The 23144-nt window shown below is 34.8% G+C and overlaps 1 protein-coding gene across 1 annotated transcript in view; it reads right to left on the bottom strand.

The window, feature by feature from the left end:
- Positions 1 to 10594: 10594 nt before the first annotated feature.
- Positions 10595 to 23144, bottom strand: part of LOC144974666 (contactin-associated protein-like 2) — a 20059-nt gene continuing 7509 nt past the window's right edge. Inside the window, exons 2-6 of the mRNA XM_078917758.1 lie at positions 21035 to 21208; positions 19897 to 20046; positions 18963 to 19164; positions 11877 to 12076; positions 10595 to 11104 (exon numbers count right to left, since the gene is read on the bottom strand). Of these exons, the coding sequence (XP_078773884.1) occupies positions 11043 to 11104; positions 11877 to 12076; positions 18963 to 19164; positions 19897 to 20046; positions 21035 to 21208 (788 nt within the window). The 3' untranslated portion in view covers positions 10595 to 11042. The remainder of the gene's footprint in view (positions 11105 to 11876; positions 12077 to 18962; positions 19165 to 19896; positions 20047 to 21034; positions 21209 to 23144) is intronic.

The raw sequence follows: 23144 nt of genomic DNA, 5'->3' as shown, positions 1-23144 counted from the left end.
ACGGATTGTGATCGGTCAAAATAATGACAGTCTTTCCTTACTTCAAATAGACGTCATAGAAAGAGCACGACTCCACTAAGGCCAATGGTATAGTAAATAAGTTCAGCCTTGGTGAACTTCCGTGAGAAGTAACTCACAGTCATGGGTATCCCCTCGTCTTCTTGTAAAACAACAGCTCCCATAGCAAAATCAGACGAATCAGACGAATCTTCAGCTAAATAGAAGGATTTATCAAAATCAGGACTACAATGAACTGGTGAGGAACTGAGCATGGCTTGAAGATCTAGGAGGGCTGATTCACAATCTTCTGACCAGGCGAATCGAACTCCTCGCTTGAGCAAGTCGGTAAGCGGCTTCACCAAATCAGAATAGAGCGGACAAAACCCCCTTTAAAACACAGCCATCCCCAAGAGTCTCATCAATTCTTTCTTATTACATGGTCTTAAATAATTCACAATTCCTTGAATCTTATTGTTCATGGGAACTACCACAACACTGCCGATCTCGAATCCGAGATGGTCCAAGAGAGATAATAGAAATAGCATCTCCTACTCCGACGTGGCTAACGTAGTTTAGAGTTTTCCTCGACCTTTGGTGTTAAACCCACGGACTTTCGTTGAGTTTATTTTCAGTTGAGTCCCCTGTTTTAGTTGTAAGAGCGAAAGGTTGTGTGTGAAAATGGGGATGACCGGTTGTTCGATCTAGTTTCAAAATATATCTATGTGTTATAGTGTTTGTAAGTATGTCGTCCAGGTATGGTATGTATCGTTCCGTAATAAATGTTTAATTTTTTTTAAGACACTAGTAAAAAGCCCGCAATTTCGCGGGGAAAGAACTATCTGCATTCGATACTGTACTCACCATCATTTAATGAGGGCAGATCAACGGTGAAAATACAAATTTAAAGAATACTGGGGATGTAGGAGCTTTCGGAATGTCTCCCCTTTACCCAACTTATGGAATAACAAACACCCTCGCACTTTTAATAACACTTATGACTAACCTCTCGAGCTAACCCTAATAGAAAAAAACAACTCTCGGACTGCTTTGCACTACCTTTCAATACTTAACAAATCACAATGGCGGCCGAAAATCAAAACAATGGTCAAATTAGGAAATTTTAAACTTTCACAAATCTATCAAGGTTTGTTCTAGAGTTTTTAAAATACTTTTATATAATGATAAACTGAATAAATAAATGCCTGACAAAATATCAACGGTGAAAATACAAATTTAAAGAATACTGGGGATGAAGGAGCTTTCGGAATGTCTCCCCTTTACTTAACTTATGGAAAAACAAACACCCTAGCACCTTTAACAACACTTATGACTAACCTCTCGAGCAGCTAACCCTAATAGTAAAAAAAGAATCAAAATGGCGACTGAAATACCTTCATGTGATCAAGTTAATAATATCACTATGAATGCCACGTTTGCTGAAAAATGCCAACACACACACTCACATATATATATATACACCACACAAAACACACACACAAACATACATACACACACACACACACACACACACACACACAAAGCTTTCGGAATGTCTCCCCTTTACTTAACTTATGCAAAAACAAACACCCTCGTACCTTTAATAACACTTATGACTAACCTCTCGAGCTAACCCTAATAGAAAAAAACAACTCTCGGACTGCTTTGCACTACCTTTCAATACTTAACAAATCACAATGGCGGCCGAAAATCAAAACAATGGTCAAATTAGGAAATTCTAAACTTTCACAAATCTATCAAAGTTTGTTCTAGAGTTGTTAAAATACTTCTATATGATGACAAACTGATTAAATAAGTGCCTGACAAAATATCAACGGTAAAAATACAAATTTAAATAATACTGGGGATGTAGGAGCTTTCGGAATGTCTCCCCTTTACTTAACTTATGAAATACAAACACCCTAGCACCTTTAATAACACTTATGACTAACCTCTCGAGCTTACCCTAATAGTAAAAAAAGAATCAAAATGGCGACTGAAATACCTTCATGTGATCAAGTGAATAATATCACTATGAATGCCACGATTTGCTGAAAAATGCCAACACACAAACACATATATACACCACACACAACACACACACAAACACACACACACACACACACACACAAACATAAACGCAATTAGAACATACTACTACATAACAAAACTGATCACCGCTAAATCAACAACACAACGGAAGTAATAATAATACTTGATGTCATAAATAGATGACGGAAATTGACAACTTTTTACAGTGTCAAAATTAGTTGATTTTGAGAGCCAAGTGTCGTCGGTACATATTTTATGATATTATCTGTTTGACTCAACAAACTTTCAAACTGACTTTAAATTATAAAAGGAAATTAAGTTATCTGTTTATCTATCTGTAAAAAATACATTTCTAATATTCAAATCTTTCAGTAGAGTTGTGCGCCGTATCAATTTTTTTATTGACTCAAATAAGCACAATGTTCTCCACAATGCTATTTTTTGAAAAGAAAGGATTTGTGTTATTACTTATATTTAATTCAATGGCATGTTGGTCTTATCGACTTCTCATATATTCTTTGGTGTACCTTTACAGAAGTTGCCCTGTCTAGCCGACTCACTTTGTCTTTTGTCTTATGACAATGCGGTATCCTTGAACCCTATATAAAACAACCCGTAACACCAAGGATGAGGTAAGGTTAGAAGATATTTCACTCAAACTTTCTGAACTACTTAACCTAGACATAGAACTAACTAGTCTTACACTTAACTTTCTTACTTTCTCTCACTCCTCACTCCCAATTCAACCAACGATTCAACGACTTAGATGGGGTTTGTTCGAGAAGCAGTACTGTCGCTCGTCTTTGAATACTCCAAGATTTATTGAGTATCTTACTTATGCTGGGCTTCAGACACTGCTCCCGAACATAGGTATATATCTTATGATACCTTTAAAGAAACAATAGAGACATGCTTTTGGCCAAATAAATAAAAGCAGTGTATATGAGTCCCAATTTGCAAGTGCCTTTAGTCCTAAAATATAGATATATACATATTGATATCCAAACAGGAATTTCAATTTGTGTGAAGTCTCTCATGATGTGTCAAAATAAAATATCAATACATTGGCCATCACCAATAAGGCTAGAAGTATAATGGACAGGGGATCTCAAGCTGTGTTTTTTTATGTCCCCTTATATGTTTTCCGAATGTCCTTTTATCTCTGTTTCGGAATAAGTCTAATTGCTTTGTCGTGACACTGGTCGGAGTCCTTGGCTACGGGGAAACAGTCAGATGTATAGTATTAGTTTTAGCAGTATATTTTTCCTATTAATGTTTTCTGTCTTCCCTTGTAAAATGATCTCTCGATAATGAATTGTAATACTTTTTTCTTTTGGTTTCTGATGTTTTGAATATGATTTGTAAAAAAAGTATTGTATTTCATTTGTTAGGATCCTTTGATTGTGTCTTTGACTTCTGTGTTTGTGATATTCTAAAAGATTCACTAATTGGTCTTTGGGAATTAATTCTGTAATTTTACCAAACAATACGTTAAACTAATATTCTGTTACTTCTAGGCAATGTTCGCAAAATTCCACTCTTCTAGAACTTTAATTAATAATAGAAATGTGTTAAATAAGATAAAAGGGGGGTGGGCAATTTACGTTGGAATTTCCTCGAGTAAGCGAGGATAAAGATCACCCAGACCAAAGCATTTTGTTACACCTAGTATTACTAAAGTCAATAACTTTATTATCCGAAACAGAATTACCATGATATAATTCCTATCTTCTTTATTATCAACGAATGGGGTATAAGCGTGGTCCTCATTTACAAAAGCAATACTAGATAATATTGCTGTGGTGCTTCTGTTAATGTTACAATTATTATTAATATTATTATTACAGAAGGGGGGTGTGTCTCCCATTCTTGTTCGAGGGATATCGACTCATCATTGTCTTCCAAAGAATCAGAAAGGATATCTCTGGTGCTGAAATACTCACGTATTATTTGGGAGGCACTCTCGCTTCGAACAACATCCCCAAAACAGATTTTAGTGGCCTGGTTGATAATATTTGCTACTTGAGCGGCTTCGGCTGATGTTGTTTTCTGTGCCATTTTTGTTTGCGGATGTGAAGGTTCTGAATGTAAACAAAGGCTAGACGACGGATGGCATTGTATAATTTTAATGAATTTTGCAGAAAATACAAGTGCATTAATTAAAAGCATATGTTGAGTCGATCAAGGGAAAGATAAAGAAGGCATTTGAAGGGTAAAATGTGTTTTTTTCGATATGTGAGTGCATTGTTTTGTGTATCAAACTGCCGTGACCCAGATTCGTCGAAGTCCCTCGACTTCACTCGACTGGCCATTGACGGGTCATGGATGCTCAGAGGTTCTCACGGTCAGCAATCTTTATGTATTCATGCGCACTAAGTTTCCATAGAAAGCCAGGGGAATGCCCTTTAATTTGATATGCATTACATACTGGATTCTTAGAAAACTAATGTCCGTCCGCGAGATCTAAAAATGGAAAAGATATCGAGCGACTTTTATCAAATTTCATACTTTTTCAACTAGACTAGCTGTAAAAATATTTAAAATAAAATATTTAGAAGTGAAATTAAACTTTGATATTTCACGAATATGTATAAAAATGATTGATTTAACCATTTATGACAAGAACTCATTTCTGATAAAAAATTGACCTTCGAACTAAAATTGGCAATATCTCAGCTCGAAGCTCTTCATTCACCAAGCGACTGATTTTCTCATGCACCGTAACCACCTTGTCCTTATAATACGTGGAGGAAAATGTTTTTAACTCCTTTATGTGATAGCTCTGGCACCAGAACTTCGTTTTCAAGAAATGTTATTTAATTAAAAGCCTTTATTATATACAGCTCGTGGTTTAGCCGAAAATTCATAGTTCGTTGAAGTAAGGAGGTCTGTTATGATAGGTATCAATTTAAAAAAAAAAAAACAAGAAAAAACTGATTGGAACCGTAATAATGATGGTGATGGTGGTAGTGATAATCGGTAGAGGTGGTGGTGGTAATAATGGTGGTGGTGGTAGTAATGATGATGGTAATATTATTATTGTTATTATTGTTATTATTTTATTATTATTATTATTATTATTATTATTATTATTATTATTATTATATTATTATTATTATTATTATTATTATTATTATTATTATTATTATTATTATTATTTATTATTATTATTATTATTATTATTATTATTATTATTATAATTATTATTATATTATTATTATTATTATATATTATTATTATTATTATTATTGTTATTATTATTATTATTATTATTATTATTATTATTATTATTATTATTATTATTATTATTATTATTATTATTATTATATTATTATATTAATCTATCATTATTATTATTATTATTACTATTATGGTTATCATTATTATCATTATTATTATTATTATTATTATTATTATTATTATTATTATTATTATTATTATTATTATTATTATTATTATTATTATTATTATTATTATTATTATTATTATTATTATTATTATTGTACGTATTGGTGGTATAACAATTGTTCTATTTTTGTGGTTATTATTGGTATCAGTTTATTTTTTGGTTCCATTTACAATTTTCCCCCACTTTCATGTATGTTGTCATCAAATTGTGTGATTTATTGACGAAAACCTAAGATTGAATAAACTTTGAAACTTTGAAACTTTGTGATTTTTAAAAACTAAAATCCCTCACTCACCTCGATAACAGAAGTCTCCTCCATAAAGAGCCGGGGAAACGAGACTTTTTAAAAATGGACGTTCAAATTTTAAAATCTGAACTCAATGAAAACATTTCAAATGTGAAAAATATATTAGACTTCATCAGTAAGGCCTTAAACACTCTGAATAAACAGTAGTAGTAGTAGTAGTAGTAGTAGTAGTAGTAGTAGTAGTAGTAGTAGTAGTAGTAGTAGTAGTAGTAGTAGTAGTAGTAAGCCTTGCAGTCTGAATGACGCTTGCTGAGAATTATGTAATTCACACACATATTTTTGAAACCTCGATGAGTATAGCTGCTCTCTCTCTCCATCCAAGTTATTAATTGTTACCATTTGTCACGGACCTTGGCCAGAGTTTTGAGGCTGTGAAGATCTTGTTGTGACTTTAGTACTGCAGTTTTTCTAGTTCTTCAGGAATAAATTCGGCCTCACCTGGACCTACACATTTCTGGCATGTAGAGAGATCCTGAATCAACGTAGTTACTTTTGATGTTGGTGGTCTCCCTACATATTTGTTGACATGGAGGAAATTTTCTGTCATTGCAGTTTGGGCTGGGGTGTTATCTTCTCGACTTGAGATGTGACCAAATAGCCTCATTCGCTGTTCCTTTATTATTGTACTCAGTCTTTGGACCCTGGTTCTTTCATAGAGATCAGTATTTGTAATTGTTTTAGGCCAATAGATTCCGATTACGCGACGCAATTGTTTGCGATGGTATGAATTGAAACTTTTTAAGTTCTTTTTTTTTTTGTGAGGCCCCGGGTGCCACAATTATATGTCAATATCGAAATAATCAGTGCCTCGTAAATCTGTATTTCTTTATTCTCACTGATTAAGTTATTTATATTCCATAAATTTTGGAGTTGGTTGAATGCATTGGTGGCCAGCTGTTTTCGTTCTCTGATGTCTTCATTTTTGTTGATCACATTGCCTAGTTTACGTACACTTTTCCATTCATTTAAATTTCTGTTGATTTTTGTATATTCTGTTTGGATTGATTCACATTTAATTTCCATGTTTCTAGAGTAGTTGATATTATTGGCATGTATATTTTCCCTTGATGCTCTGATTCAAAGAAAACCCGCGTCATTTCAGAAAGACCAAGTACAAACTGATTTAACTCGGAGATAAAACAAGCCAAAATTGAGAAAATGAAAACAAAAAGATTTTGTTGAAAAAGTGGACTCGAAGTACACAAAGAAATTTATAAATCTGTAGAAAATAAGTTATATAATTTGATAACAAAAGAAATCATTACAACACTAAGATAGAAAACATCAAAAATTGTGAAAAACTCTACGTAACTAACAATCTACTAGGGAAACAAAGAACTGCCAATTCCCAGTTTCAAAAAGTGATAACCATATTGCTGAAGATATTGCCACCCTCTGAAACAGCAGAATCAGAACCATCAGGGAAAGTTTGAATAAATCAACACATTCACCACCCACCTTCAAAGCTTTTAATCTAAAAGTTCTCGACTCTTGGAACATGCAACAGAATGCAAGTTCGAGAGATCATCATGAAAAGTCCATCTAAGCATTGTGATCTTGACCCTCTTCCCACATATCTGCTGAAAGAATGTCTCGACGTTGTGCTTTTAACAATTACCAAATTTATAAATGACTCTCTTTCTTCTGGACTAGTCTCTGGCATGTTTAAAAACGGTATTTCAAACCCGTGGAAAAAAAAGCCAGATGCCAACACAAACAATTACACAAATTACCCGTTTTGAACCTTCCCTTTTTATCTAAGTGCTTGAACGAATTGTCTTAAAAAGGCTACTGCTTCAAGTAAATTGTAATAATCCTAGTGAGAGTTTCCAATCTGCCTATAAATCATGCCACAGCACTGAAACCGTCCTTGTAAAACTTAATACCAGCATTCTTAACTATTTAAACGTAAATAATATATCTTTCTTGGTTTTATTAGATCTATCAGCTACGTTTGATCGGTGATTGAATGGTTTAAGTCATATTTAGAATGTAGGTAACAAATTGTCCAGATTAATATGGCTAGATCAAATGAATTCTACCTTTGGTATGGTATTCCACAAGAGTTAGTATTGGGTCCTGTTACTTTTACCATGTATACACAACCTCTTCCTGAAAATTTTGTAAGAAATAAAATTTCCTATCACTTTTATGCGTATAATACACGGCTATACAGATTTGATGTTCCAAATAATATTACTTCATTGATATCGTCTGCCGCGAAATGCATTGCAGAAGTAAAATATTGAATGGAAACGAATAAGTTGAAATTGAATGATGAAAGACAGGTCATGCAATGCACTATAAATAAAAGCGGAAATGGCTTTCTGAAACTTAATCTTATTCTATATTTGACAAATTCGATCTTTTCTTCCATTAACGCTCCAGATCCATCAAACCAGTCACCACCAAATCTTGCATGGCGTTTACAATTGACCTGAAGATGGTTTTTGTGTACCTATGGGTTAGATGACACAACGGCTCGATTTTATCAAATAATAAATTGTTTCATCAAAATTTCTTTGAAAACAGACGTCATCATTCTTAGAACGTTGGTTATGGGTTAAACTTCCAGTAAACGAATATGACAATTAGAGATGTAAGTACTTGCACTGGACAGATAACAGGTAGTGGTGCCTCTCATTATTTTTAATAAAAGAATTTCTTAAAATCTATATAAACCATTTTCTATTCTAAAAGTTGGGAAATAATTCTTCACGTGATCGAAATATTTTATATATTTGACCAGATAGTTTGCTCACTTTTTGATGATTACTACATCCGATTACAAACAATAACAATATGTCACCCAGTCAATGCTGAGTTTTCTAACCCAAGGTACACCTCACACTCACACATAGAAATCTGCCTATTTCTATATTTGTACACGAAAAATATGAGAAAATATTGACAATTTTTTTTTATTTATGTCATATACAAAGAATCTGTAGTCATGTTTTCCTTTGAAATAGATTTACATGCAAGTGTCAATACTATTTTAATTTCATATAAGATTTTGACCACTGTCACTGAGTTTATGACATTAAAATAAAAAGATATTTCCAACAACAATCGGACTAATGATATTATAAAAGGTCTCCACAAAAGTATAGCTTTAAATTATGTAACAAGTCTGCTAATTTGATTGAATTATAACTTTATTTTTAAAAATTAAAAAAAATGTCCAAAATAAAATGAAAAGGTTTTGACAATCAAACGAGTCAGTAACACTTAAAGACAATACAATACACACAAACACATGTTGTCTTGTTGTCGTCTCGGCTTTGCTCCTATGTAATCTTGTCACAGCGTTGTTCTGGCTTTCGTGAAGATGTGTAGTGTGGATACTTCTTCACTCTCAACCGCTCACGGCCCAACAAATATTGAGAACAACCGTGGTTCTCAAATTTGTTTTATGTCCAAGACTTAGCACTAACCTTTTGGGTCTGGATAGAGATTTGACCGACTCAACTTTTAACAGGCTCCTTTTTATTATCACACTCTTTTATGGAGATGTGATATTACGACATACGTCGCCTTTTAATTCGTAACCGAACCGACCTTTAATATTTTTATAACACAGTTTGGTCTCCTGTTTTATATTTAGTTTGTTCCGAACCGGCCTGTATAACACATTTTCGGCCTTCTCTATGTTATACTTTATTGGGACATATTATAGTAACAGATTTGCCTTTGCTGTACTCTGATTTTATTGATCTTTTTTTTTTATCTGACTTATATTGCATAAATTTGACTTCTTTATGCAATGAGATTTTAGTCACCCGTTTACGGACTTACACAGTACAGTAATCTGCACTATGCCTTGCTATTTTCCGGCCCCGAAAGTTTTTCACGCAGTCAACCCTCCATCGTGCGAATAGCAAGTGACGTTTTGGGGCTTGTCATGGATTTATATAAACATGGTGAGTAGTATTCATAGGACGAATGAGAGGCGTTGTCAACACAAGATAGCATAGCAACAGGTTTGAAAAATAACAACTCATTGTCGCCTAAAGCTAATATCTTATTGAGACTTATGCTCGTTCTATAGTAACGTGACAACCACAACAAACTTCTTTCCTCACGGGAGACAAGTAGGTAGATGGGATGGTGTGTCGACAGTAGTAGCATTGGGGTGTGTATATTAATTTAGTGGGCGTTCAACACAAAGAAACTAGGATCTTCATCTTCTTTTTTATGAATGAATAATGCATGCTTGTGTCGGTTTCAATAAATGTTTTTATTTATTGCGATGAAACCGATATTATTTTTAAAAATTCTTTATCTGTATTATACGAGATCTTGGGAAGGATCCACCCCCCCCCCCCCCTCCCCAGTACAAGCTCTCTATATGCTTTCAATCTTTACTTAGATTTTCAGCACTACCTCCACCACTGGCTCTTGGCTCCTTAACTACCATCACGCCAGAATAATACTCTGATCTTGGGGGAGGGGAGAGGGGACAATTAATAGATAAAACGATGTTTCGCAAAATCCCAAAGGTAGATCAGTCCGTCGGAAATGACATATCAATGAATAAAGAAATTAATTGATTAATTTTTTTTATCAAAAGAGTGCACCCCTCCTTTCGAACAAATCTCCAGAAATTAAAAAGGGCGAATCAGTTACTAGGCAGTTGTTTTTTTTCACCAATACTTGAATTCTTTGTTGATCAACCTATCATCCCGTTCATTATCATTATCGTTATTATATTATTATTACTATTATTATTATTATTATTATTATTATTATTATTATTATTATTATTATTATTATTATTATTATTATTATTATTATTATTATTATTATTATTACATATATCTCCGGTATCGACATGATGGTTTACTGCCATCAAACATGTTCACAAACTCGACTACAAAATCACCACAACTGTGAAACACAAAATTATGTTCAAAGTCTACAGAGAATCAGGATAAGCAGAAAGAAAAAAATGATTTTAAGATGCTGTTTCAAGGCTTTCGTTGTCCGGGTTTTTTAAATGTAAAGAATTCCATTCAATTGGAGATGAACACGCAAAACTACGCTCAACAAATATTGTTCTTAGGATTTGTTTCTCTTATAGCAAAGAGCTAGCGAAAATATAAATTAATAATAATTTTACACAAAGCTGAGGGACGTGAAATAGGTCATGTGGAAAAAATGTATCTAGATATAAGTTGCAACTAATCAGGAGCAAAATACACATTTTCCCAGTTATCTTCTCAGCTGGAGCATTTGTTTTGGAGAAAGCAGGAGATCTTGCCCATGTCCTTGAATTCACACACTACCCCAACATCTTAATTTTCCAAGAGTGTGGTAACCAACCTCATCAGGGAGACCTGCAATAATCAAACGGCCATGAAAGTGTATCCCTTATTATATAGGAAATATAGACATTTATATAGAACCTTTGCATGTATTTACCATGTTGAATACGCTTCACGTTGTTTCACTTATTCCCATCAGCAGACTGTATGGAACCATATTTCTATTTTATAGAGCATCCGTCTATTGTCAGTTGTGAACTAATACTCTTACAATATCCATTGACACCTCTGCCGAGTGGTGCAATGTATATAAAGTGCCTTACGAAAGGACGAAGGGACCTCTGGTTGAATTGTTTGTGAAAGCCCTCTGCACAAAGAAAAGACCCCTTACGCGTAAGTCTTGTTAACGTAATGAGATTCAGTCTAAAGGTATGGAAGATGAAATGTAAACAATGAAAAATACTCCATAAGGGTAATTAAAATTTGCTTTCCATTCAAGCACGCTCCTTCTCCTCCTCCTCCTCCTCCTCCTCCTCCTCCTCCTCCTCCTCCTCCTCATCCTCCTCCTCCTCCTCCTCCTCCTCTTCCTCCTCCTCCACAACCACCACCACAGCCACCTCCTCCTCCTCCTCCTCCTCCTCCTCCTCCCTATCATCATCACCATCATCATTATCATCATCATCATCATCATCATCATCATCATCATCATCATCATCATCATCATCATCATCATCATCATTATCAACATCATAATCATCATCATTATCAACATCATAATCATCACCATCATCATCATCATCATCGTCGTCGTGTTGATTAAGTTGTCTGTAGCTTATTTACTCACCTGTATCTCCAGCACCAAAAGCAGTAATGGGTAGATGATCCTTATAGGTGAGATTCCCTTCGTCCTTATACCAGGCGTCAGGAGTCTGTAAGTCACAGTTACACAAAGAACTAGGAACCTGACATGTTTTAGTGACTGCACAAGCACAACCAATGAAGTCAGGATTTCCCCCATCAAAGTATGAAGCTGCTCCTCCGTCTCTAGGTAAACATGAAGGATATTGAAAGATAGTGTTTTCTTGTTACATGTAAATGATATCCTTCCACTTTTTCCTTTGTATCAGAATGGTAGCGAATAACAAAACAGGAACAAGAGAAGCTCCTCTACATTCCATATAAAATGCTTTAGATAGTGTCAACATGATATGATTCAATAGTCTGATGTCCCGTCCGCCCAGCAACGAGCAGCTTGGTTCTAAACAGAGAAAATTGTTACTTTTTATTCTTCATGCTAGCTATAACTTTTTCGCGTGTCATGTGATCAGAATGTATAAAAGTCAAAACATGATTAGATTTATAATGTCTTTCTCCTCTGGATACACTTTTATGCTCGTCGGAGAAGTATTTCATAAGGGCGTCCGCCATTGTTCCTATAGTTAAGAACCAGTTACTAAGTTATCATGCGTCATTACGATGGAAGTGACGTCACGACTGTTGAAGCGTATTGGTACCCAAATTATGTAATTTTGATTGCGAGTCTCCTCATTAAAAATAGTAGGTAATGGCCTTATAAAAGGCTCGATACAAGCACGGTTTTGATCCTGGTTCAGACCCCGATCAGGCAAAAAGGGGTGAAAACGCAATGTGTGTGGCCAAATACCTGGCCGATATAACTAGGGACGGTCCATCGCTCGCAAAGCCCGCCTTGCTTAATGTTTTTCGAGGCGATCGGCGATCGGGGGCGTGGCAGTATAAAAAATTGGACAATTTTTTTCGGATTTTCGCTGTTTTGACGTCAGATTCGTGATCAGCGTCGAATTTACAATAGGTTTGATACCAAGAACTATGTTTTTACTCCAAAAATTGGTGAAATTAGAAATAAATTTTAATTAATATTGAGGCTATGTAGCCGACAGAACAGTGCCCCTCCCTGTTTTGTGATGGATCAAGTGGTATGACTCTCGCTTTCGGATCGGAAGGTTCAGATTTCGAGACCCGCTCTGAGTGGCACAGAGTTGAGTCCTTGGAAAAGGCCCTTTACTCACATTCTCTCACCGTACTCGGGTGTAAAATGAGTACATGGCCGTTCGTTGTCTTTATTGGGAAAAAATATCACATCGCCTGACAGGCCTCATGTCTCGTCTTTCAAGTTTAATATTGCTGTTGCCTTGGGACCCCTTGTAAAGCGCTTTGAGCACGTGGACATTGCGCCAAATAAATGCTGTGTTATTATTATTTTTTAAATAATATTTTTATAAATGTTGCGCCAGGAAGAGGTAGATGGCAAAAGTTTCGTTCTTGATCATCGTAAAATTTATAAAGTATTTCATACAAAATAAAAAATAGTTTGCATAATTTTCAATGTAATGATATAATAACATGCCAGTTCTTTTTTTTTTTCCTCACCCGTTGTCGCGACATGACGGTCGACCTTGACACAGACATTTGGGATTGGCAGATGCCAAAAAGCATTGACTACGTGATGACAGGAGTGGGCATTGTAACCTTGAATTATAATCTACAAACAACGCCCCCCCCCCCCAAAAAAAAAAATATTTAAAAAATATAAAAAGAGCTGTGTGCGTGTGTGGTGGTGGTGGTGGGGGGGGGGGGGTGCGAATGCGAGTAGTCCCGAGGAGTACCCGTTTAACCTGCAACGGGAGCACTGTCGATTTGTTTTACAAATAATAATAATAATAATAATAATAATAATAATAATAATAATAATAATAATAATAATAATAATGATAATAATGATAATAATAATAATAATAATAATAATAATATATAATAATAATAATAATAATAATAATAATAATAATAATAATAATAATAATAATAATAATAATAATAATAATAATAATAAATAACAAATCTTTATGGTCCACAAAATGGAAAAAATTACGTGGTCTACGTTGCTTTGAAACTTAAATCGGATTGCAAATGTATTGATGTTGTGCGTATTGGAAAAATACTCACGACTTTTCCATCTGGGTATAACATATTAACAAGCAAAACTGCAAACTCGATTGTTCACAGTCTGATTGATATAACTTAGTGATAAGTTAATTATAAAAATAGCTGTCTAAAAGCAATAACAACGGGTTGACTAACGTCAAATTAATTCCTTCTATTGATGCTCTGTGCTAAATTAAAATACTCACAAAGTCCACCAGCCAGAAATATTACTCCAGCCCAAAAATCTACATGGACCCTTGAACGTTATAGTCTGATATATTTTAATGAGAACTAATCATAAAAATGGGTGTCTAAAAACAATAACAATGAGATGAGTGACATCAATTTGGTTCCTTCTATAAATATCCAAGAACTTTACTCACTCCATCCATTCTCTCCTCCTTCAATACATATGAATCTATTCTCTAATCACTTTTTTGTGCGTCTATGCATGTGGTCTTGTGAAATGACACTCGCCTTTGGATCGGACGGTACTGGAATCGAGTCCCACTATGAGTGGCGCATAATTGAATCCTTGGAAAAGGCTCTTTACTCGCATTCTCTCACCTTGTTCACTGTTAATATGAGTACCTCACTATCAATTAAAATATATTTCTAATTTCACCAATTTTTGGAGTAAACACACAATTCTTTGTATCAAACCTATTGTAAATTTGACGCTGATCACGAATCCGACGTGAAAACAGCGAAAATCCGAAAAAAATTGTCCACTTTTTTATACTGCCACGCCCCCGATCGTCGATCGCCTCAAAAAATATCTCCCCGTGTGTGGGCAAAAATCATCTGCGATAAACGCAGGGATCGGGTCACAGCGACCCAAAGGTAAACCGTACCGCGATCAGATGTCAGCGTCTATGGGGGGGGGGGGGGGGGGGGGGGGCTTAAAAGTCAAATTCTTTTTATATAAAGGAGAAATCTGTCTTCAGATTCAAGGGATAAATAGAATAACGCAGGCGTCAATTGCAGTGCAGCACTACGCCGCAAAGTGAGCCAGGCAAAATGATCTGCTCTAAGCCTAACAGTAACTAACGAGTACCTATAGCCTGACACATTGTCTAAAGTTTAAGTCACAATCATCATCATGTTGTGCTGTGCTTGTTAGCGTTGCTAGTCATGGCTCTCCACCAGGGCCTTCTCTCTCCACTCTTCTACTCTATTTTTATCATCTCTCCGATTATGGTCCAACTTTTGCAAGCGCATGTTTATGTGGGTCCTATTTAATATTGCGGTAGTCTTATCTTTAGAGATTGGCAATGTTTTGCTCTGTTTTTTTTTTGGTTTTTTTTGTTTTTATTGTTTGTTTTTTGTTTTGTTTTGTTTTGTTTTTTTTTGTTTTTTTTTTTTTTATTATTTTTTTTTTGGGGGGGGGGGGGGGGGGGGGTTGTGTGGTGAATATGCTTTTCATGTTTTGGAGAGCTGCTTTTGCCTTTCCTATCCTGCTTTTAACTTCACCTGCACGGTTTTCCATTTTATAATAAGTCACATTACAATGCAACAGTCATCAGAAGAAAGTGAGAATTTAGTTGTCGTTTGTTATGCTTAAGGAAATAATGATCCCAGGGCTTGCATTAATATACACAACATATTGCTCAATTTCTTTATGTGACCGTCGCCTTGTATTATCAAGACTAAATCTTTTGACAAGCGTCAGTCTCATGAGTTTACCAAAGCCCATGTATTTTTTTTGCAAACGAGCATAGGATTACTGGTAAATATAAATATTACGAAACTATTTTTAAACAGATTGATATATTTGCAACTTGCAAATATTTATTTATTTAGGGGCAAGTCCATCAACCGTTGACTCAAATGAGTAGTCATAAAATCTCCTAGAGCATAGTCGTCTTTATGATTTTAGGAATCGGCACCTGGCTGTCCTGTTGCCAGATCGGTCATTTGGCATGAAATGGCAGATTGGCTTTTTGCCTGGAAAAGTAGCATGCATATCGCATTCGTTTAGCTTAAAAGGCATAATTTCATGATCAATGCATTGCCTCATGAAGCAGATATATATAGGTGAATTGATTTCATTAAATTTGTCAATTTGGAAGAATGTGTTGATCAATAGAAAAAATGGTTAAGGTCATAATTGAACTCCTTTGATTTTATCTGTCCGATCGGAAGAAAAAAGTTTGTCAACAGATATAAGTTTCTTCCAGGCATAGTATGATTCCACAAGTGTATGCTTGTAATAAATCTCAATAAATACTTTTCCCCTTTGTGATTGGATTTGTATGGCTGATGTTGCATAAAAATATATTTCAAGATTACGTTAGCGTTCTGACTGCCTACTGACCATGTTTCACTTATTTAATCCGTGTTTCAATTTTTTTAGTTACAAAGACTCCGGTTTTAGATTTGCAGGGCTCGCTTTACCCGAATATTTTACCCTCAAATATTAGTTGTAGGTCATTGAGATTAACCCCCCCCCCCTCCCCTTTCCAACCAGAAATGTTCATGTATTTTTTTGTACAATATTACTTTCATAGACTTTGTGGTATTCTGTGGCGAAGCACGGTCAGTTTGTATTATATCATCTCATAATCATTAAGGGTTACATAGGTTAAATACCTTTAAATACTCTGATGATTTTTCGAATATAAATATATAATAGTTAAAAGAAATAAATATCTCAAAGTTGTGTGAACTTCGTGTGAATGTGATCAATATAAATATTTCAAAATGCTCATAATTAATGTTATGCCGGCTATGAATACGTTTATATAAGTGTATAATTTCGCTTTTGTTTCTTATGTACGTAAATGATCGTAGTTTTAGTTGGGCTTTTTCAATCTATCTTCATATGACATATCGTTAATAATTAGGATATATTTAGTTGTTTGTCTTTGGGCGTTTTCTAAAACTATTGATTGTCGTTTGAAAAGAGAACACCAAATACAATTTCTGTATTCCAAAGTTGGTCTTACTGCAGATTTATAAATTGTTACGACCACTTCATTATTCTTTATTCATAACTTCTAATTACAATGCCAATGATCTTTGTAGCCTTGTTAATTATAGATATGACTATTGAAATTAAGAGCATGGTTAAATATCACTCCTATACTTTTTTGTATTTACAATGATTATGTTTACGCTCTATTTACATCAATAAAATAGACATAATGTAAGGGTTTTGTTTTACCATCTATAACTTTACATTTTGATTTACTGAATTACAATTACCATTTCTCAGAATAATGCAAGAGATAATGAAATAAGGTAAATCATTTATAAGTAAATTGAACAGAAGGGGCCCAAAGACATTGCCCTGGGAATACAACTAGTGACAGGTCTAAATTTTAACATTTCACTTCCTACAATAATCACTGGTTTCTATTGTAAGGAATGATCTTATACAGCCAATAAATTTACCATCATCCCATAAGCCTATAATTCAATTAACAGTCTCTCGTGAGATAATGAGTCAAAAGCTTTACAAAAGTCAAGATATATTATGTTAATTGTATTTTTATCATAAATCAATTTGAAGAAGTCCTCCATTACTTGTAGTAATTTGGTGTCACGTGATCTTTTGCATCGGAACCCATGTTGACAATCACAAATTATGTTATTAGTTTCGAGAAAGATAATTGCTAAAAGATTCAAACATTTACATAATATACAAATAAATCGTATCGACTGGAAGTTACGAGTATCTTTTCTGCAATCCTTTCTAAATATAAATTGCAGTTGCAGTGGCCATTTTCTAATCATTTGGAACATATTCCTCTGACAGATTTTTTTTTTTAAATAGGAAGAGATTGATGTTATTTATAATTCTGTCCACTTTCGTCATTGTTATTGCTATTTATAATGTGAACAAATGTAAGATTTTCACGACTTTATGAATATTAAAGGAATCATTCAACATTCCTTTTCAGTTTATGTTTCATACCTTTCATAGGAGTGAATGTTTTAATCCACATCACAACTCCCTATTATACAGTTTTAACTGTAACTTTTAAATATCTTTCATAATACAGTATTATTTGTATAAATTCTTTAAAATTTCGGGTCGTAGCCCATAATATTTTCTAAACTGCATTGTCCTGGTTACATTCTGAAACTTAACGCACCAGAAACGTAAGTTTTTTCTTTTCGTTTTAGTTATTATGATTCGGGTTTAAATTGTCTTAGATGTGTAGCCCCATTCTGTTCACAAAGATAAACGTCTGTAATTCATTGAATATAATAATCAATTATCATTCCATGGGTTCCATTCATATTCCATGTTAAAGTAATTAGTTTATCATTTAATGAATGTAATACTTCAATGTTAAAATGAGTAGTATTTATATTTTAACGTACTACTTTTGTTTATACTACTTTGTATATTTTATTCGTTTATGATTTGATTGACATATTTGGAGACACTTTTTCCTTATTCGCACATTAATTACCAGTCCACGTATTATATTATGTTTATAACATTTTATATAACTAATATATATATATATATATATATATATATATATATATATATATATATATATATATTTGTATGTATGTATGTATGTATAGATATATATGTATATAAATATATATATATATATATATATATATATATATATATATATATATATACAAACATATATATATATATATATATATATATGTACAAACTGCTGTAACATTGCTGTATATTCCTGCTTCACGTGCTTCTCTACTATTGTCCTGTTATCCTACTTAAGAATCCCTCTTTGATCACACCGATTTGAGGCGATTTTTACATAGTATTTCTGCTACACGTTTAACAATACAACTCATAACACCCGCCGGCCGGATATAACCTACCAATACAAAAAGCTATGTGTAATCTTGAACTTTTATAGTCTGATTAATTCAATGTAGTATGAACTACTCACAAAAATGGCTGGCTAAAGACAATAACAAAGAACCGAGTGACGTCAATCTAGTTCCTTCTATAAAAAGGGAAGTTTAGTACCTTTTGAACCAGGCCGTGTACGTCTTTTCACGAAAGTGTATGAGGGCGTTGTGACATTCCCATTTTATGTACTGTTCGCATTGCGCTGAAATATCAATAACAGTTATCATTTGCTGATATGTCACGTTGTAGTTCGGCACCACTTTATAGGAAATGGTATCTTCAAACCCTTTCACCATCTGCCTGTTCTCTTGATCATGACCTGGCAAAGAAAAAAATAGCTCTCAACATAACGTTAAAACGGAAATAATCTTACTTTTATATCATGCCTGAAATCATCACTTTGACGACTTCTATCAGGGCCTCCGTCAGTACCATTCCGTGGTCAAAGACAACGCCACTACAAACCACCGCCATGGCCATCCGTTATCATCTTCGTTCTCACCATTATCATCATTTGCTCAACCACTGTCATTATGATAATAATAATACCGATGAAGATGGCTATGATGATCACCATCATGATTGTTAATATCATAATCTCATCATCTTCGTCGTCATCGTCATCATCATCACCATAATAATAATAATAATAATAATAATAATAATAATAATAATAATAATAATAATAATAATAATAATAATAATAATAATAATAATGATAATAATAATAATCTTAGTTATTGCCATCATTTCTATCATTGTCATCGTCATCATCATCTCACCATCATCGAAGCGTCATCATCATTATCATATATGTTTATTAGCAGGGCGAAGACAAAGACAGCCGTAGTCGGGAGAGAATGAGGAGCGCCAGCTGTATAGGCAACAAAGTTACAGCAAATTTATTTATGTTATTAAGGCAACAAAATCAAACCAGGAGACAAGCAGAATCGATATTTCTTAACAGTTTTGGAATCGATTATATGCCCTGTACAATTGGAATATCTATTAAAAGAATTTGAGTGATAAACGTAGAAAAACATCAACGTACCAATTACTGTAACGCCAATACCATCATGTGAGGTCATGTCGCAAAAAACAATTTCCGGGTTAAAAGTGCCATTTTCTTCTCCATCAGGATCGATTTCGGCCCACGCATTGACAGTCAAACCTCTAGTTTTCCACTCCGTACAAGTATGGGCTGTTGGAAGAGATAAAAAAATATAACATTAGTTCGAAAACGTTAATATATCGAAATGGACCTGATGCAAAACAGTCGACGTACCATTATTGGCAGGTCTGATAACCCAAATTATCATGTGCTCATTGTTGTAATGGAAATACTCTCAAACCTACACAAATATTGTCCATTACTAGAAGGTCCCGATAGTTCCGTTGATAGAGCACTCGCTTCGACGGCGCCGTCGAAATTTTTCTTCTGACGAAAGGAAAAACAATATTTTTAATAGAGCTATATCCATATACTTTGATCATAGCGATTTACAATATGTCCCAAGCCAATAGCAACACTTAACATGCAGGACTAGACATGACACCAGCAGCAGTAAAGCCCTATCAGTTTATTTTTTAGACAACCACAACGGTCTCACACATCTAGTTAATTATGTCACAAGTGAATAGAATGGGGTAAGAGCCTTTCCCAAGGACTCAAGTTTTTCGCCTACCAGAGTAGATTTCAAACCAGGGACTTATAGGTACGAAGGCAAGCGACGTACCACAAGATCTCACGCACAATTGTTTAAAGATATCTGCTGTAATTATTATGGGTATAATTTTGTAAGTCATCAAAATTTTAGGCCTTTTTATTGACCATCCTATAGATTTTAAAAACTTAAAAGATTAGATATGAATTATCTTTTTCTGGAAATGAAAGATTAAAAAAGAGAGAACCGGATCGTAATTGCATCATACTTAGATAGATATGTCCAGACGGGTTTGTACTTATTTGTGACTACTCTCTCTCTCTCTCTCTCTCTCTCTCTCTCTCTCTCTCTCTCTCTCTCTCTCTCTCGGATTCCAACCATCTCACATTCGTCCTGCTTGTTTCCCTTTTTTACAGAAGAAGAATTATATGGCTGGTTATTGAATAAGCACTGCTTTATTGTAGATGTGTATAAATAATAACTACTTCACTAAATTTATTAATTTATATTATATATTAATCTCACCAATTGGATTGCAAGAAAACTTGTGACAGTCTCCTTCATCTTCAGACTGCTCCTTGCATGGAACGGTCAAACAGCCGTTATTCGGGTCAGTTTCACACTGCCTTGACCGACGTCGTTTCCCACCACCACACGTCACTGTGCAAGCAGACCATTCCGACCATGGATGCCAAACATCTGAAATAAAAACATACGTGGAGATTACAATACAATGATAAAGACAATTTAACCCCGTTAACTGCGTAGATTGGAATGACACGTATTAACAATTTGGCCAGAAAACTCGTCTTTCAAATATCTAGCAATTTAAACGACCCTCATCTTGGCAAAAACTCTAAAAGTCTGGGTCTTTGGAAAGGGTCAACAATCTTGTGAAGGAAATCAAACGAATATTATTTTTCGACATTCGCGTCTTTTAATTTTTAACTGAAGCAGACAACTTGTGCTTTATGAATCAGAATTTTGACCTTTTTGATAAGATAAAATTATTCTTATTATGGGAAATAAAAGGATAGTAACCGTTACAGTGGTAGTGCCATTCTGGTGGCTACTTTCCTTATATAAACAGTAGATTATTCCGATGAACCTACATATGAACTTAATTACAAACTTACCTAAACCCTTTATTCTAGTCGGATCATAGGCCATCAATGATACTTTGTCATTTGACTCTTCAGTCTTCTCCACCAGTAATTGAAATTGTGAAATGCAACTGCGAAACTACATTGAACATCGTTCAATACAATTCTGAATTTACGATAGCTTTTTAAAATCTATAGTTTCTCTCTATAAAACTCAAATGAGGTATCCTTATAAGCTCCTTGACCATGGTAACAGTGGTAGGGCCATTTTGGTGACTAGCATACCCTATATAAACTGTAGGTTAGACTTATATGCCTACCTAATATGAACTTACTTATTTACTTATTAACTTAAACATTTAACCCCAATCGGAGCCTAGGCTACCAATGATACTTTGCCATTTGATAGGATGGAGACGATTATAACTGGCTGACTTAATAAGATCGAGAGATGGAAATGGGAAACTCCTCTCTAGCGTATATGAATGCTGTCCTTATTCTTGGCTTCCCTGACTTCGAACAGGGCTGAGCATACATGATGGACGAATTTAATCCTTCGAGGGGGCTGGGAAACTGTGAGAGAAATGCCACGTTTCTGTTCTAGAAAGAGGAGACACTGGGTGGCAGCGAATTGTGTTCGTTCGAGAGCTTGCCTCACGGCATCGCCGCTTCATCAGTGGGGACTCGTTGTGATCAAGAGCCGGAAACCGCAGAGCATCTAGTAGAGCCTTGAGTTGTGATGAAGCTTCCGGATGGGTTCGCGAATGCGGCGACGAATTAGCGGCCTGGATAGATCATCCTAACATATTAGTGTGACACCATCAGATGCTCCTGCCATTTGCTTATTCCTTAAGCCGTCGTCTCCACCTACTGGTATGTGTATCCACCCTTATTTGCTTCCTCCACTCTGCGCCGCCGCCCACTGTTTCTTGATCTACCTGGTCTTCGTCCTCCTATACGATTCCACGTGAGAGCCTGTCTTTGCGATGTTGTTGCAGGAAGGTTTTCTAAGTGTATGACCCAACCATACCATGATATGAACTTTAAAACTGTAATTAATTGCATGGGGTAGACGATGCACTGGCCAAGTTGAATAAGTCATGGTAAGATTCATTTACAAGCATTTAGAGAAAAGAGAGTTGTTGATTATGGATTCAAGAAAACAGGTGGCGAAAAAACCACACATCAAAACGTTGATTTGTTAAATCTTCCGAGTAACAAAGATTAGTTGGAAAACTACCAAATTCTGGCTATATCCTGGACTGTATTCCCGGGAGGCCTTCCGAAATCTCCTTGTCAAGGAAAGCAACCCAAGAGGGATTATTTTGATGGGGTGTATTAAAACGTTGGGACTTGGTTTTTGTGGGCGGAAACGAAAGAACGGAAAGTAAGGAACAATTATAATGTCGTTTATGCTCATAATATATTCTTCCACCTTTATTCATCTGCCATTCTTTCAACTTCTTGTGTCATGCCGCACTATAAAGCTCAGATCTGAAAGTTAGTTGTATTAGTGGAATATGAAAAAGATG

This window comes from Berghia stephanieae, chromosome 1, assembly GCF_034508935.2.
Source record: "Berghia stephanieae isolate SIO BIC M18660-M18661 chromosome 1, UCSD_Bste_1.3, whole genome shotgun sequence".
NCBI classification, from domain to species: domain Eukaryota; kingdom Metazoa; phylum Mollusca; class Gastropoda; order Nudibranchia; family Aeolidiidae; genus Berghia; species Berghia stephanieae.
Note: the sequence above shows the minus strand (reverse complement) of the source record. Positions and strands in the feature narration are given on the sequence as shown.